The 17577-nt window shown below is 38.8% G+C and overlaps 2 protein-coding genes across 3 annotated transcripts in view; one reads left to right on the top strand and one right to left on the bottom strand.

The window, feature by feature from the left end:
- Positions 1 to 17577, bottom strand: part of LOC145491696 (centromere protein I-like) — a 221957-nt gene that overhangs the window by 172099 nt on the left and 32281 nt on the right. The window lies entirely within an intron of this gene.
- On the top strand, positions 1423 to 12542 carry LOC145492139 (WD repeat and FYVE domain-containing protein 2-like). 2 transcript variants are annotated; one of them, XM_081471474.1, is made up of 12 exons: positions 1423 to 1588; positions 1722 to 1789; positions 2113 to 2186; positions 4296 to 4350; positions 4799 to 4949; positions 5289 to 5437; positions 6021 to 6147; positions 6641 to 6746; positions 7394 to 7495; positions 8227 to 8357; positions 8706 to 8814; positions 9343 to 12542. In XM_081471474.1, exons 1-12 carry the CDS (start codon positions 1434 to 1436, stop codon positions 9373 to 9375), a joined length of 1260 nt encoding a protein of 419 aa, XP_081327600.1. In that variant the 5' UTR covers positions 1423 to 1433; the 3' UTR covers positions 9376 to 12542. The 2 variants fall into 2 exon arrangements, with proteins under 2 accessions (XP_081327600.1, XP_081327601.1); XM_081471475.1 differs by having other exon boundaries at positions 5289 to 5405; positions 6025 to 6147.

Below are 17577 nucleotides of genomic sequence, written 5' to 3' on the forward strand. Positions count from 1 at the left end.
CAGAACAAAGTTGAACTTGAAAGCTTGCATAAATTAAAATTTTATCCGTCTGTACTCTTATCGATGATAAAAATGAGCCAATCAGCGCGCGAGAAATTGGACAGTTATTATAAAAAAAAACAAATTCTAAAAAAACCAGAAAATCCGCCAACCGTTATGAACAACAAAACCGAAAAACCGAAGTTTCTTGGCACAAAAACCGTAAAACCGATCTCAAAAATGGGCAAAACCGTAAAACTGAAAATCCCAACGACCCCGTCAGAATTTAATTATCCAGTAATATTTCTAAATCTTCCTCGGAGCGTAAGTGAAACTCACGCTACATCTGGCCACTGCACTCTAATAAAAAATCAGATTATGAGCTCAAGATTTTTATTTAAACAGTAGAGTGTTTCTGTCGAGGAACTATCGGCTGATAGTTGGCCCGTGGAAATTTGATGTTCTTAAAACTAGCATATTTGGCCTCGAAGCAAATGTGCTAGTTTTAAGAACATCAAATTTCCAAGGGGCAACAGTTCCGAGACATAAACACTCTACTGTCTTTATTGTTCGCCAAGAAATTTTCTTCCGTGCGCCACTTCAAAAATCATACTGAATTATTTTCAACTTTTTTAGTTTTTTTCATTTGTTCTTAAAGCCTGTACCCCTTTTGTTCTTAGGGCTAGCGGGCTTCTTTACTTGATGTTTCCTTTGGCCAGTTTTGAATAACCTTGTTAACGGTGGAGATCGCCACCTAATCTTAGACCTCTCAGCGATAACTGAAGTATGGGTGATAAAATGTGACGAGTGAAATTATCGTCAAAATTCTTATAATTTCTGGAAATTATTCGCATTTTGAAAAATCGCATTTGACAAAGTACGCTTACAATCGTGGTTTTTTGACTAGACTGCTCACAGCCCTCTATTCGATCGTTGAATGCGTGGATAAAATCGCGAGCGAAGTGGACGTCAGTGCAAAACGGAAGACTTGACTAGGTAGGGACTCGTTTCGCTTTTTCCTTCGCGTGCGTAAATAGAGAGGCTGTGAACAGTTTAGTTTCTGACTTGTTTATTGTATGGGACCATTACGCACCAAACGTTGCCATGGCAATTTTATAATATCACATTAAATTAACAAAATTTTTAACATAAATTAAGCTGAAGGAGTAATTTGTCAACCATGGTATTATGTGACGCCGTTGAAAATTCTTAATCAGCGAAAAAAGTCATATAGAATGAAAAAATACACTCCCCTAAGAAGTTTATTTTGCAGATTCTTTTTGTGTGTAACTTCCTTGGTAATTTCCATAAATAGGTCATTTTCCAATTCCTCCTCCTGGAAAATTATGACGTCATTGTGTTTGCGCTTGAAATTCCGTTTCAGATCACTTCCGGTACTGGCGGATTTGCATTATGGGAATGATTTTAACTCTTCCCGGTTGAGCGAGCAAAAGATGGCTGCCACTATAAAAGATACGGAGGAGGACACCTCCAGAAGAAAACACATCAAAGCTGTGTTAGTGAACAAGCTTGAGGGGTGCAGTGATATAGTTAATATGGCTGTTACAATCCCGCACGAAGACGCAGTAATTAGTGTTTCGGATGACAAGTGCGTAGAAAATCCTTCTGGACTCGATGTTTAGAAGTTTCGCATATAAATGTTGTTTTGGCAGAATTGTTAATCACATAATTGTTCAGTTCGGGTGGCGGTAATCTTGGCTGTGTTGGTGTTTCATTCACAGGAGTATAAGGCTTTGGATTAAACGAGAGAGTGGACAATACTGGCCGAGCATTTGTCACGTTATGGAATGTAAGTTTGGATCGATGGAGAGTTTTATTTTTTTAGAGCTCTTTGTCATGGTTTTTCTCCTCGTCTTATCAGGTCTGAACCATGTGATGCTTCTTTGCTTAGTGCATGTCACAGATTGAAAGACCTTGTGTTTTGGTTAGCTTTGATAGTGTCTGCTATCCACAGCTATTCTTTGCAAAAAGCGGATTGCTTCACTTACCGTACCGAAACTGTTTTAATTGCACGATATTTTCACTGCATATTAATTTATTTGTATTATGCAAGCTTACTTATAATGTTTTATTATTGCTTCAGGGTTATAATTTCATTGATTTCGTTTTCAGCTGCATGCTCTGCCTTAGATTATCATGGAACAAGTAGAAGATTGTTTGTAGGATTGGATAGCGGTACCATTTCAGTAAGTTTATTTTTCCCACATTTGTATATTGGTCCTTTTAAAATGTTTAAGGAATTGCTCCTGGTACGCTAATGTATGCATCAATGTATGCATCCTTGGCTATTATGCACATGAATAAATTTAGTAGTGGACCTACATCTTGGGTTTATTGCCTGGGAATTCTCCATTTCTTTCAGAACAGTCCATTAATTTTTGTAAAGGAAAAACACTTCCTTGCTACCAGTACTTGTATAATTGTATTGAAAAAACCTTTTAAAATAATTGCGCAAAGCATTTGCCTGAGCCTTCTCTATCTACTTCCCTTGAGTTTTTTAAAACTTATTCATTTCTTGGGTGCTTGCACTGTAAACTTCCAAAAGTAACGACCCTCCAAAAGTAGCAACCCCCTGAAAGTAACGTCAAAAAATTGTGGACAATAATAAATCCTGAAAGTGAAGACCCCCGAAAGTAGTGAGCCCACCCCCCACCAATCCCCCCTCCCAGAAAATAGTGAGACCCGGGTTCAATAGTATGTTTATTTTTCTGATCAATAGTCAGGTGAAAGTTACATATGGTAAGTTGATTTAAGGCACTTTACAACAAGGGAAGGTATTGCTTATTCCACGAAGCGTTGTGAAATGTCAATCCATGCTTCACCAGTTAATGTTGTGCTTTGTGAAAACAAAAGCCATAAAATTTTCATCAAGTAACAGGGACATAATACAGGAAACTTTGATTCAGATTAACATCATTTTCAACAGGAGCATATTGAATGGAACATTTCTTCAAATTTAAATTTAAAACTCAACCAGTGTACTGAGATTTTGTTAGAGCAGCCTAACATAGCAGTACATCATGAAGTACAAACAGTTTATGGTATCTAACCAACTTTCCTGCCGACCACTGACAACACGGTCCAGACATGAAGAGCTCACCCATGTAACAGCAATATAAATTTGAACTGGAAGAAAAGCCTAGTTGTACATGTACCAACTTTTTTTTTTGTTTAATTGATTTACAAACACAATATACATAGGAAAAAACTAAACAAATAAAAAGAGGAAATAATAATATCACAACACAAATACTTACTTACTTACAGTACAATATGATCGTTTACATGTACCAACTTTATGTAACCTGATTTTTGCTCCCAGAAAGTAACGACCCCCTGAATGTAGCGAGTCTTAAAGGCTGCTAATTCCAAAAGTAATGAGGGTCATCACATTGCTGTCAGAGCTTTAAGACAGGTCATGTTTTTTATCATTTCATCTGCCAGTACATCGCTGTTTTCTCACTATGGGGCATTGGTGAGTGCACTTACCTCCCACCAATGTGACTGGCTCAGTTCTGGCCTGGTGCCTGTTGAGTTTGTTGGTTCTCGCCTTGCTTTGAGGGTTTTTCTCTGGGTACTCTGGTTTTCCTCCCTCCACAAGAAGTAACATCTCCAAATTGCAATTGGATCAGGATATAGGATCCTCTCTAAATATTATGATGTAAAAATTTGAATTTGTCACTTGTCGGAAGTTTACCTTGTCAGGGTCTCTTTTCAGGGTCTTGACATTGGAGCGTCTTCCTGATCCTTCCTGTGAGAACATTTGTAACATACTAGCTCCTCTAAGCAGCAATCCTCACAAAACCCTGTTCATTTTGCTTAGAAGAATATAAATACCAGATTCCATTTTCTTATATGAGGAGTTCCATTTAAGGCTACTTTTTCCAAATCCCTGAGATTACAGTAGCTTTGACAGTACCACTTGATAAATAAATATACTCAAGCACATTTAGGGCATGCTTAAAACTTGAAATGGTGAAATTACAAAATGGCACTATGATTAAGAGTAAATAAGGGATATGGGTGTCTGTAAAGGTTAGCCATCAGAATATTATTGAAAGCTAACCACTATCAAGGCAGTCATATTTGGGCTAAGCTTGTCATTATTTAGGCTAAACATCTGGTGACATTTTGTGTTTTGAACACACCCACACATTTACTATGCCCTTAATTTTGCTATCCCTAAACTGGCCTGGTTGGAAATAGAAGTGTTTAACAGTTTATCAAGCTTGCAGTGTGTTAATAGGAACAAACACATTTAATTTATATTTCTTGTGATAATCTTTTTCCCTCAGGAATTTGAAGTGTCAGAAGATTATAACAGACTTAACCATAGAAGAAATTATTTAGGTAACGATATGTACAAGTTTATCTCTTTAGACTGAAGTCTCCGTGCTAAACAAACAGCTGTATATCCTCCAGCCTTTTCTGAGTCAGAGGCATCCTTTTTTCTGTCATTGAATGTGTGAATTTTTTTTTTTAAAAAACTGAGAAACCTGGAAAATGGATACATGTATGAGTGGTTAGCTGGACAGATGTTGTTCTCGGTGGTCCAAAGTTCAACTCCTTGGCCTCACTTGTCAACAGCCAACTGGTCTGCCTCCTGCCAGTTTGGATTTTTAACCAAGTTTTGTTCTTTCACATGATTTGTTTCATTGTTTGTTTTGATTGGCCCTGAAAAGCCCATTAGGGGTATTAATTTTATTGATATTTATGAAATTTCCAGTAATAACAGTAATAGCTTCAAGGAAATATTTATTAATTTTACAAAGTAATTGTCTTGTGTGTTCTCTCTCAGCACATAAGAACAGAGTTAGTGGTGTAATATTTTCACTGGAGAATGAATGGCTACTCAGTGTAGGAAGAGACAAATATTTACAGTGGCATGATTGTACAACTGGCAAACGATTAGGAGGATATCTGACTGGAGCATGGTGTACATCCTTACAGTATCCTTTAAGCTTGTTATAAAATCCTCCCCATCACATAATCTTCATTTACTCCCCAAAGGATTGCACAAAGAACAGAAAGCTTATGGCATGCACAGTGTATTGAAGATTGTAAATATTTTGTGAGGTCCATCCCAGGTTATGAAGTTATGTTCTTAAGACAACATCCTTTGCTCTAACTTGGAGTGTTGTATACCTGCTAAGTTTTCCTAAGTCAAATGTGAGTGATTCTTTAGTGCTGAGGCATCATGTGCTTCAGAACAGATTTAATATTTTTGCCTTGCACTAATAAAATACCGGTAGTCAGCCCTTTGAAGAACTTTCCTTAGCAAGTTTTAGATTTGATGCTGAATCTAAGCATGTCTTTGTTGGTGACTATGGTGGCAGCATTAGCGTGATAAAACTGGAGTCTAACTCACCCTCTCTGGTAACAACACTCAATGGTCACTCAGGCAAGTTGCCCCCATGGCAATCATGGTTTGGCACAGGTGATTTGGCTGGTGTCCTGTGCTATTGTGAACTTGTAAACTCTTTAGTTCACTTGTGCGCAGAAATTACTAGGAACATCTGCAGTAAATTACAGACACCTTTAACTCTTAACACTTAACCTCTAAGAGTATTGTGGTACTGTTTAACAATATCTTTTATTTGAATGATCACTCAGAGTTTCCTCCATGTTCGTAAATTTATGGTTAACAAACAGTAAATAAATGGATTGCCTGAAAGTGCTGGTCAATAACTTTGACTTCAATGATGAAACTGGAGTTTCATTTAGGCTTTAAAGTTAGATCCATGCTGCAATTTGAAAGGACTTCTAGGCAATAGCCGTCAAGCCATAACCCTCTGTTGGAAAAACATCCCATGTAGAGGGGAATAAAAATATTCCTAGCCGCTTATTGCTACTTAAACCCAAGATAAGCACTGATCTGATGAGCCACTATACATGTACTTGAGTCCAGAATTTTTCTTACCCTTCTTAATTTTTCTTAGGTTGTGTCTGTGTGTATTGTTTGTGTTCTCGCTCTGTGTTATTATTTTGTCTAATTTTTACTTATTTTTGTTTGTTAACAGGGAGTGTAAGAGCTCTGGCCTGGGATCCAGAGAAACGGTTGTTATTTTCTGGTAGTTTTGATGAATCTATTATTGTCTGGGACATTGGAGGACAACAAGGAACTGCATTTGAACTTCATGGTCATTTGTAAGAAAACCTTTTTATGTGTTTCTAATTACTGGTAGCTACTGTTAATATGATTAATGATCTTGATAAAGTTGAGGAAAAGTTGAGGAAAATGGTGTAACTGTCTGTAGCATGGAATGCATGTAGAGTGATTTAACTTTGTAATGGACAGCTTAAGCGACTGACATGGTTTTCTCTTGCAACAATAACAGATGGTGATGATGAGAGTTGATTTCAATGTGAATTACACTGTCACTTTATGGACAGCTCCCAGATGTCTTTGTCATACTGGGTGTCTGTAAATTACAGCTGTATGTGTATAACAGAGGCACACAATGTCAGATGTTGTGCTCAGCTTTGTTGGTTACAAATCTGTACAGAACTGGATATGATTGAACAAATGCCAGATAAACGAACAACAATTTTGTCTTAGCTCTCCAGTTTTGTTTCAGTTTTTTGTATTTAAGTGTAGAGAAGGTTACCGTCATTGCATACTTCTGTTTTGTCTTTTTAGGTCAAAAGTTCATGGCCTTTGTTATGCACCTCATGCCAAGAAGTTGGTATCATGCAGTGAAGATGGCATTGTCAGGATCTGGGATATGAATGTAAAACGACAAGAGGTACATAATCAACTGGCAGGCAGCCAGTCTGTCTGTCTGTCTGTAAGTCTGTGAGTCAGTCAGTCAGTGAGTCAGTCAGTCACTCAGTCAGCCCGGCAGTCAGTCAGTGAGTCAGTCAGCCAGCGAGTCAGTCAGTCAGTCAGTCAGTCAGTCAGTCAGCCTGGCAGTCAGTCAGTGAGTCAGTCAGTCAGCCTGTCTGTCTGTCTGTAAGTCGGGCAGTTAGTCAGTCAGTTAGTAAGTCAGTCAGTGAGTCAGTCAGCCAGTGAGTCAGTCAGTCAGTCAGTCAATCAATCAATCAATCAGTCAGTCTGCCAGTCAGTCCATCAAGTAATCAAGCAAGCAATCAGTCAGATGGACAGTCAGTCTGTTGTTTAATCTACAGAAGTTTGGGTGGTTTGTCAGTCTTAGGCCAAGGTTACACTCAGTCTTAGGGTTAGCAGATATGCCAGTTGTTTGGCTAGGGGATTTACCTTTGCACATCCACAATTTATAAATAATATCCAGATCAAACTGGAATTTACATGTGTTGGTCTTTTTAATTTTGGGGAAAACAAACATTCAGAGCTAAGTTAACAATGCAATAAGGTTAGTTATGCTGATTGTGGTCTTGAGAGTAATTTTGTTCTTTGTTGTCTTGTGTTTGTCAGACACCAGAGTGGTCACAAAGTGATATCTGTGAGCGATGTAGTGGCCCTTTCTTCTGGAACTTTAAGGGCATGTGGAACAATAAAGCAGTTGGTGTGAGGCAGGTAGGATATTGTTATAATTATTCTTACCCAATTTCTTCTGATTGTCCTTAGAACTTAAAGAATACAACACAATGGCCCCAGCCAGTGGTCATTAACCCTCTACAGGAGGGTGGGGTGGGGGTGGTACCCTACAAAGTTCTACACAGGGAGGTTCAGTCCCGAGGTCCTACCGCTTACCCAAATGTATACCATTTTGACAGAAAAGAGACCCCTTTTGTATATCGTTAATTGAAAAAATGTACCCCTTTCCCATATTTTCATTACTGGCCCACATCATGAATAAATTGCCAAAATAAGGAAGTCTTCTTGTCATTTTTATGTAGTGCCTAATAAGTGAAATAATCTGACAGTCATAAGGTGCATCTTTTTAAAATATTGTAATTAAAGGCTCTTAAAAATAACTAAATGATGGATTTCCCTACTTTTTCATATACCTCCTCTACTTGACAATGTGAAATCCCTTAAGTTCTCTTTTATATGCCTGAAAAAGGTACCTCGTTTGGGCGGAACCTCCTTCTTTAGGCCATTATTGGAAGTACCACCTCCCCGGCATTAACCCCTGTCTACTCAAGACAAAGCTACTGCATCTCCGTCACATATATGTACTAAAAGCTGGTGGTTAATGTCTGGTTGAAACCTTAACTTGTGTAATTTACAAGTGAAAGTTTAAAACAGAGCAGGAAAGATTTTTAAAGTTCTGTCATTTATGACCTCTTTTAATTTATTTTCAGCATCATTGTCGAAAATGTGGCAGAGCAGTGTGTAACGAGTGTAGTAAAAATGAATCTTCCTATCCAATCATGGGTTTTGAAAATTCTGTTCGCCTGTGTAATGAATGTTATGAAACCATCACAGATGATGAGTAAGTCAGATTATTGAGTCCTGATAATTGTTAGCAGGTTGTTGCTTTTGGGTGCTCATTTTCTTTGTGTACTGTGTTATCAGCTCACTGGGTTTTAAATTTTAGCTAAAGAGCGACCTCAAATTGAAGATTACTTTACTAGAAGGGTGTTTGTTTGTGAGTAAAAAAGTAGTTGTAGGGTGCATTTCTCAGAGAAAATCAAAGATTGGATTGTTAAAAGTGTAATTCTAGAAAATATCCATACCTCCCCGTCTCCAGTTTTGTTTGTACTGTATTGTTTGTTTTTCATTTTGTTAATTTAACACAAGGCACAAACATCAAATTGTTGCATTTTCATCTGCTTTTCAGCCGTGTACCTCTAGCAGATTTTCATGATGCAAAACATACAACTCGTTCGATGTACTTGGATCTAACAAAAGGAAGATTACTGACTTGTGGTGGTGACAGGATTGTTAAGGTTAGGAATAATTTTCATCTTGAGGTCTTAAATGTAAAGCAAACGAAACTCCTGGACAAGGAGACTGTGAACATCGAAAGGAAACTTGAGAAGGCCATTGACATCAGATGCCAACATCCCTGACCTCCTGATTGAAAAAAAATGAAATAATTATTAAAAAATGTCTAATGTTTGGCCTCTGAAAATTAAAATCACAGTCTACAATTTTTACTCATCCAGCTGACTTGACTTTTGTGTGGCCCTCTTGTTTGGGTTGAACATGTACATTAACTGTAGATTTGTAAGATGAATCTCACTGTAAACATTATCAAAAGGGCCTCTGCTAACACTGGAGCCCTTATTTTTCACCCTTACTGTTTGAGGTTTAAAGCATTTTAATGCCTCATAGTTTTCAATGGTATCCCTTCTTTCTCATTGCTCTGTGTCTCTACTGGCAAATGTCTCTGTCTTAGATTCAGTTTAATAATTATTATAAGTCAGCTTTCTTTTAATACAAATTTTAACCCAGATTATCTGCTTTTGTTTTAGATCTGGGATGTCAAAGCAATTCTTCTATCATGAACATCAAACATCTTCTAGAAGGCAAACCACTGGGTGAAAATATTACATATGATCGATTAACCTTGGATTAGACTTCTGGCCTTGTAACAGCAAAGCACATGAATCAAAGATGGGACTTGACCTCCAGGAGTAACTCATTTTGCCACTTTTTTTCAGCATTGTATTCAAGACATGAAAAATAGTTTTAGAACAAAGATTTAATGTCATCTGACAAGCAGCAGCGATAGCATGATCTCATGAAAAGAAGTGATTCAAATAATAGTATTTTTAGTAGCTCTTTTTGGTGTCGTGCAATGTTTCTGAAGGGTTGACTGACAACTCAAAAGGCAACTGTTGAGGAGGTAGTCAGGTAAATGTAGGTATTTAGAATGCATTTGGTACAGCCTTAGATGACCATGCTGAGTCAATTTTATTTTGTGTGTTGTTATATATTTTTTTCTTGTTCAAAAGTGGCAAAAACCATGTACAGCATGCACAACATAAAAATGTCAACTCATCAACATGGCATAGTGTGGGACTGAGAGCAACCTACAGCTTTGTCTCTGGAGTAAAAGGCAGTAAACAATTAAGTTGCACTGATGAGTTCTAACCAGTGCAAAGCAGCTATACATGGTGGCCAATCCTTAGGTAGAATGCTATTTTACAGTTCTGTAAAATGTAACCAAGCCTGTGCATGAAACTGAGGTTTGGTTAGATATTAGAAACTAGCTAGCATGATAAGGGAATTGTAATTTACGTATGAAAAGTAGCAAGGTTTCTAATGACAACAAAATCAATTTTCAGTAGCCTCACTTCTGCTTAAAGACCTGATCACTAGCACTGAACTGTGAACACAAATTATTGGCATTGTGCATCTGTTCAGGTTTTGGGCAAACCACAGAAATGTGCGAATGCTGCATTTAAATGGTTTATAATGCATTACATGGCTTTGGCATTTGAAACAAGCCTAGATGCATTGTGGCTTCTCTATCATAACTTTAACAACCAACTGCCTTTAGAGTTTTTCTAAAAGTCAAATTTTCCAGGAGTGTAGCAATCTTATCACACAGCAGGTTTTTCTCATTACATAATAGGAATTTTTGCATATAAGTTGTACAAATTACACAGTGATAAGAATAGTTAGTTAGTTCACCAGACAAAGTAGACCCTAATTTCCCCCACCCACCCACCCACCCCCATTGGAGATTGTTTGGGGTCTGGATGATTAATGATTGTTACATGAAATCACCTTAGAAAGACGTAGGGGCCTGGGACAAAAACAACCCTTATAATGGGTGAATAGCTCTAATGGTCTTCCTAAACACACCATTTCTGAGTTATCTTATTCCTCTGTTTTAAAAGTAGTCTGTATAAAACCTTTCATATGAAAATGATTTTGATTTGTACAAAAATTAACATGTACATGTAGGTGAAGGACATTTTCGTATGAATGGTCTCATACAAGGACTCATTTTTACATGAAGGTGAAAGGAAATTCATTATGGCCTAAAACATTCTCATCTCTAGAGTTTCCAGTCTGTCTTCTCCAGTGGGGCTTTTCTTCGTGTCAAGGCCTCACCTGGGTATGACAGGCAACTCTAGAGAGAAGAATGGGCCCAAACTATAAAACTGCCATCCAGAATCGTAACTCAAAGTGACTTTTTCACCGAAGAGATATTTTTTGGGCAAAATGAAATATTGACTAATTAACCAACTCGTGTATAAACTGTTAATGCACTAACATTTAAAAATTTTATTGAAGGTTAGAGTATAATGTAAAAAATTTACCTACAGTATAAGTGTAATTTCAGCCTAAATTAAATTTATGTTTGAGATAATAAAAATCATTATATAAAGTAAGTTTGTGATATAACTTTTAACTGATTTGTGAATATAAAATCTGTATAAAATGCAATACTATTATCACTATTGTCTGATTTTTCGTTATTAAACCAAGAACTGCAGCACATCCTCATTGGCCTCTGGCTTCTAAAAAAAAAATTCTGATTTGAATTTCTGAAAATTTCCAGTGATGGTGGAACAGCATTTTCTAGACTTTTCAGAAAAGACTACAAGCCTGATTGTCATACATTTTCCTAATATTTCATTTGGGAGCAATAATTAACTATCTTTGTGGATATGTAATTTACTCCCTGTTTGCTTTCTTCTCGCTTTGAACACTTTCCAGCGGTAGGAATTTTTGTGCAGAGCCGACCTTCTTTGCTCAGAATGAAGGAATTCACATCTTAGCTACGTCAGTTTTTCAAACTTTTCCGGTGGGGCATGTCCCCAGAGCCCCCTAGGAAGGTGACGCCTGAGGTGTCCCAACCGACGGCGTCACTCTGGCAACAAAACAACTTGAACAACATCGATAAAGTACGTAGAAGATTAATGGTCCAAAAATGAACAATGTTCCCGATGAAAGTATCAGGTAGAAAACTATTACAGTCAATCCTTGAAGTAATCGATTTTTTTGACTGGCGAGAAAGCTGACAATTTGAGATATCATCAGACGTGGGATCACAGTATTGCACCGGACCAACGTTACATTAAGCACAGGTCAGGTCAAGTCGGCCATACATGACGTATCATCTGCCTTGGTTTGCAACGTAGGTCCGCAATTCGTATTCAACCGCGGGGATTTGTGCCGATTACCGTCCCGAACTTTCTAACCGCCAAGAACATGAAACACGACTGTTCCAGCGTTTTAACGCCCGTTATATATATTCATTAATTGATTTGGTGATCAGTTCCAAAAAATGTGCAATCCTATCACTTCAACAAGGCCCTCCTGTCTCCGAAATGGTTTGGATCAATCGTTGTTGGAATTTCGTCTTTTGTGCGGTAGGTGCATATAGTCTGCTCCAGGCACTTGGTTCGCCAACTAGCAATGCTTTTTCCAGTAGCCATTCTTTGCACCATTCTTTGGGTTAACTGACTGACTGATATTCTCTTCCGCAGCCGTCTTTTGGGATGTCACGCAACGCTCCCCCCAAAGACGGACTGACTGCAAAACAATTTCACCATTCAGTCACAGGGAGCACACAATCTTGTTGAGTAGCAAGAGAGTAAATACTGGAATGAAAAGAACGAGTAGTTTACCTTTGTCTCCTTTTGTCATCTCTCACGCGAAACCGCTACCTACCTATCGTGCGTGACACTGTAACGCTAAACTCGTACCTAGGCCTTTTTGCCCTGTGCAAATTTTTTTAAGTTTACATATTTTATATAAACCAATAAAAATTTTCATTTTCACTTGAAATGAAAATTGAAAGAGCAGTTGGCGAAGGATCAGCCTGAAATTATACCAAGTGCGCAACGCTGTAATGAAAAGTGCTGCACACTTGGTATAATTTCAGGTTGATCCTTTGCCAAAGTTTTCATTTTCACCAGGAGCCATAATGGCTCCTGTTTTCACTTGAAATGAAAATTGAAAGAGCAGCTAGCGAAGGATCAACCTGAAATTATACTAAGTACATAGCACTGTGATCAAAACTGGACGTTTTCTTGCACAAAGATGTACTCTTGAATGTCTGTGGTGGGGGTTTTGTTGAATAGCACTTGAGGCTTCTGCCGATGAACCCTGCGGCATTCATGAATGCCGAGCGAAGAGCCCGGGCGAAGAGCGACTTGGCAGTCAGGTTTGCTTAGAATGATGATATGATGAAATCTGTGATTGCCAAAGACATGTCCTGAAACTGCTCGAAAGTCAAAGGTCGGCACCGTCCTTAAGAAGCGTTTGACCGTCACAAGCTTCTGTGAGTTTTTTAATTATGCCAGAGCAGCTTTTCAGTTTGTTGTCACCTCGACAAACTGCTTTTTCCCGCTTCATGTTGCGAGAAAAATAAAGAAATAAGATATCTTCGATTTTTTGTTTCCTTTAGTTTTTGAATTGCTACGACTTAATCGGACTTCAGCTAGCGAAAACAAAACTATTATGCAAAGATTCCGGAAGTTTCGGTCGGAAGTCAAACGGAAAGGTACGTTTCGGCTTCTTCCGGAGTATTCGGGATCACCTCTGGAGGGCCCTCTGGAGGTGGAACATTTCATCAGGCGTGGAATGATCATTCTAAAGACCTTGCTTCAAAGCAGCAATGAAGTCTCCAACAGTTGTGTTGAAGACCAGAAAAAGGAAATTGAACAGCTTGAAAATGAACATTCCGAAATACAGTGGAGGAACTTCAACAATGCGTGGAGGACGGAGACCAAAAGATCAAAACGCTGGAAGAGATCATTGAAAAGATACATACGTACTTAAACTTACATACGTACATGTATCTCATATTTTATTAATTATTAGATAAGTAATCGTAGTTAGGTGTCCCCAATTAGTATACATTGTATATTAGCGACTTCTACCCGTTAATAAACCTCTTATCTTATCTTATCTTATCTTATGAAAAAAATCTGAAGCTCTTGGTTCAGATCGCCGTCATGATGAGGGAATTGAAGGGGGAGCGGGGGGGGAATACTGTAGGGGTATGCAAATCCGCCGATCCGTGCCTTTTTTTCGCCAAATCCGTCGATCCGCCGATATTTTTGTTCAAATCCGAAACCACAACCACATCCGGAAACAGAAGTGTAAAAGTCCAAAGGTAAACTGGTAAATGTGAATGCCATTGATAATTTCGCACAAATAGTAAAGAAGCAACATGCTTGACGACTATAACACTGTACAATTCCAATAACGGTCTCACACCTGAGTTTAAATGAGTTTCGTTCGAAAAAAGAATAATTTGGATGAACTCATAAACAAACCAACCAAGACTGAAGAAAGATCTACGGTCCAAATTTCGTTTAGGACCCAAGATCCGAACATCAAGACAGGCACAATCTGGAATCCGCGCCAAAATTCATAACTGATCCACGATCCACTGTGTTTTCAAAATCCGCGAATCCGCTCGATTTACCGCAAAAAGCCACAATCCGTGCTCTTTTTAAAAAAGGCCAAATCCGTCGATCCGAAAACCTATTCACCCCTCTCTTGAAGGCATTGGAGAAAGAGAAAAAGGGAGTTGACGCAAAGAACATGAGTGAAAGTCGCAATGAAGTTTCCACCTGTTGCGAAGGGGATCATAGGAAAGAATTTGAACAGCTTCAAAAGGAACATTCCGAAATAGAAGAGGAACTTCAACAGTGGGTTGAGGACGGAGACCAAAAGAACAAAGCTTTGCAGGAGATTATAGAAACTACAAATGATGAAAATGCAAAGCTCTTGTTTCAGATCAGCGTCACGAAGAAGGAACTGAAAGTTTTGGAGAGTGAAAACAAAACTCTTAAGAACGAGCTGAAAACCAACAGAATATTTCAGTTAAACGAAGTTTAGGCGTCGTTTAAGAAGGTCTTGGTCTAAACCGGGTCTCGACTGGGAAACCGGGTTATTTAAACGTCACTTATCTCAAACCCCGCCTAAACGGAGTCGAAACACAGACTTGCAAACAATGGCAACTTAGACCTGGTCATGAGTAGGTTTAGACGTAGTCTAACGTTTTATTAGTGACCTCGCTCCCAATGTGTGGCTTCATAGCTCAGTTGGTAGAGCATCGCACCGGTATCGCGGAGGTCACGGGTTCGAATCCCGTTGAAGCCCTGATTTTTTCAGGCTTCTTCTTTCCAATTGCTTAAATTGGAAAATTTACTGCGATGATCATTCTTCACTTTCAGTGAAGGTTTTTGTCATGCATGGAAGTTTGAGATATAGATGCCCACAGCAATGGGCTAATACTCGACGTGTTCGAAGAATCCGAGACTTGCGGGATAGGCTTAATCCTTTAGAAGAATATGACGACGCCAATTTTCGTCTACGGAGCTGCAGACGCAAGTGGAAACGCTAAACGCAAATTAATTATCGCCCGCTATTTTACGTAGGCACCTGACGTATTCGTGTAAGGTAATAGGCTGATTTAGCAACAGGACGGGAACGTCAGATGACAACTGCAGGACGCGCGGAATAACCTGGATTCTGTTCTAATTTGACCATATTTGGGTATTTGTACTGCGCGCGCCGTCGTCAAGTGACGTTTCCGTTCTCTTGCTAAATCAGCCTAATGCAGGGACAGGAAGACTACTCTTTCGGATTTTTCCACCTTGGGAATCTCACTTCCCAGATGTCACTTGTCGTCTTCTTAACCCGCTGTGAAGAAGAGCTACACGAGAGTCTTGGGTACTTCGACGACTTTTATACCTCGATTCGCAACTTCTACTGATTTTACTGATGCTACTGATAAAACTTGTGCAATCTCGAAGGTTTCCAGCTAAATACCTAAACTGTAGACATGTTTAAGTCTACTGACCAGGGGAACTAAAAACACTTCCCTGGCTTAACTTGGACAAACGCCAAACACACCAACTGGACGAAGACAAACAAATAACAAGCAATGAATACAATGGCCGGGGAAAGATAGTTTTAAACGAAATCTAGCCCGCCACAACGTAAACTTTCGTTGAGGTTTACACCAAGGTCAGCAAGACGGTCGAAAAATTACTACAGTCAGAACAATTGTTAAAAAGTTAGAGAACATAGACAAAACAAACAGTAAAATTGAGTACAAGGAAAGATATGTGTGGGCTGACCTTGACTGTTGGACAGCCATGGAAAAACATGAGACTAACTCAAACCAAACTAAAATTAACAGTGAAATGATAAATAAATTTAGCTTCTCAAAACAAAATTCGACTTAGTTCCGGGCAGGTTACAATGTGGTCAAAAGCATGGACTTCGACTAAATATCATGGTCGTAGCCAAGGATATTTTCTCTCAGCTAAAATCAAATTTTGATCCCTGATTCAACCACTTAATATTTTGTACCAATGAAGAGATTTGACGGGGGTTTGTGTCCCAGACCGCGATTTGTTGTGCGTCTTTACCTGAGGTAGATTTTCATTCCTTCACAGATCAGTTCTTCATTTTGTTCTTACGCATTGAGGAATTATTTAAATCTCGTGCTTTTTAGAAATCGAACGGGAGAGTGCTTCTAAAAAATGCCCGGTCCCGGCATTATACACTTTTTCAAAATCTCTCTTGGACGAAAACGGTGCAAAATTCACATTATCTCTGTAGGATATACGATAAAACAATGCGATAAAATGGAAAAGTTACAAGACATTTTGGTAAAAAAAAGAAAAGAAAAAAAAAGAACACGACATTTCGTAGTATCAAGTCTGGTAGGAGAATTGATCTATTTTTAGTCACTAAAAGAACTTCAAACTCCGGACGACCCGCATGTGAGTCTGGTAGCCTCAAGATCCGACCACACTAGCGCGTTTTCTTTTGAAAACGCATACGGACTTTTTGATGCAGTTTCGGCTACCGCCGTCCAGACTAAAAAGACCGAAAACGCTGATGAAAATGGTGGCTTTCGAAAACGGTTTTAAAAGTGGAGCCTTTTAAAAAGGCACCGTTTTGTAAACACTCCGTTTCTAGTGTGGATATGTAAAAACGGAGGCTTTTGAAAACGGTGTTGCAAAAAGCGTCATATACTGTTGTTTCCTTCAGGATTTTCAGGCGTTTTGGTGTGGACGATGGGCGAAAACGCATCCAAAAGTATGCGTTTTCGAATGAAAACGGATTGGTGTGGACAGGTGACAACAAAATGAAAACGCCAATGTGGCTGAAAATGTCTTGGTTGAGACGAAAACGGATACTTTTAAAAACGCATTGTTTTCATGTTTCCTTGTTATGCAATACAATGCAGTGAAATATGAGTAGGAAATCCCTAAACACCGTTTATAGCGTGACGGAAGCATTCAAGAGGTAAACAGCCAGAGATTAAATATTTTTGAAAAGGAAAGAGTTTTTTACTTGCAAAATGGAGTATTTTAGTTTCTCATTCGGAATAAAGTTTCCAAAAAGCTCAATCCCTTACTGACCTTCCAAAACATAAGCAAATTAGCTGATCCTATGACTTGTGACCCCTGGGCTGTGATCCCTGATCCCTTATATACCTGGTTTTCCGTCAGGCGCATCGTTCTAACGTAGTTGACACGTTCACATATGGCGCGCTTTCATTCCACACAAGTGAGTCGGAAAGCACTTACTCGCGTCATAGCCACTTGACTAGGTCGGACTATTTTGACTATTTTGTGACATCATTTTCTCTTGGTGACACGTCCGGCCGCACCGCAGGGAGATCACGCGAAGGCCCAGCAGAATTTCAGTCACGAACAAGCACAAAGATTGCTTTCCGAGGAGTGCAGTAGGATCGAACAAGACAAGACTACCAA

This window comes from Orbicella franksi, chromosome 7 (assembly GCF_964199315.1).
Source record: "Orbicella franksi chromosome 7, jaOrbFran1.1, whole genome shotgun sequence".
Classification (NCBI taxonomy): domain Eukaryota; kingdom Metazoa; phylum Cnidaria; class Anthozoa; order Scleractinia; family Merulinidae; genus Orbicella; species Orbicella franksi.

Bases quoted from the DNA above. Each gene is read 5' to 3' on its own strand.
- LOC145492139 (XM_081471474.1), top strand. From the start codon at position 1,434: ATGGCTGCCACTATAAAAGATACGGAGGAGGACACCTCCAGAAGAAAA. The intron at 6,148-6,640 runs GTAAGAAAACCT...TTGTCTTTTTAG, and splicing joins TTTGAACTTCATGGTCATTT to GTCAAAAGTTCATGGCCTTT. The intron at 6,747-7,393 runs GTACATAATCAA...TGTGTTTGTCAG, and splicing joins TGAATGTAAAACGACAAGAG to ACACCAGAGTGGTCACAAAG.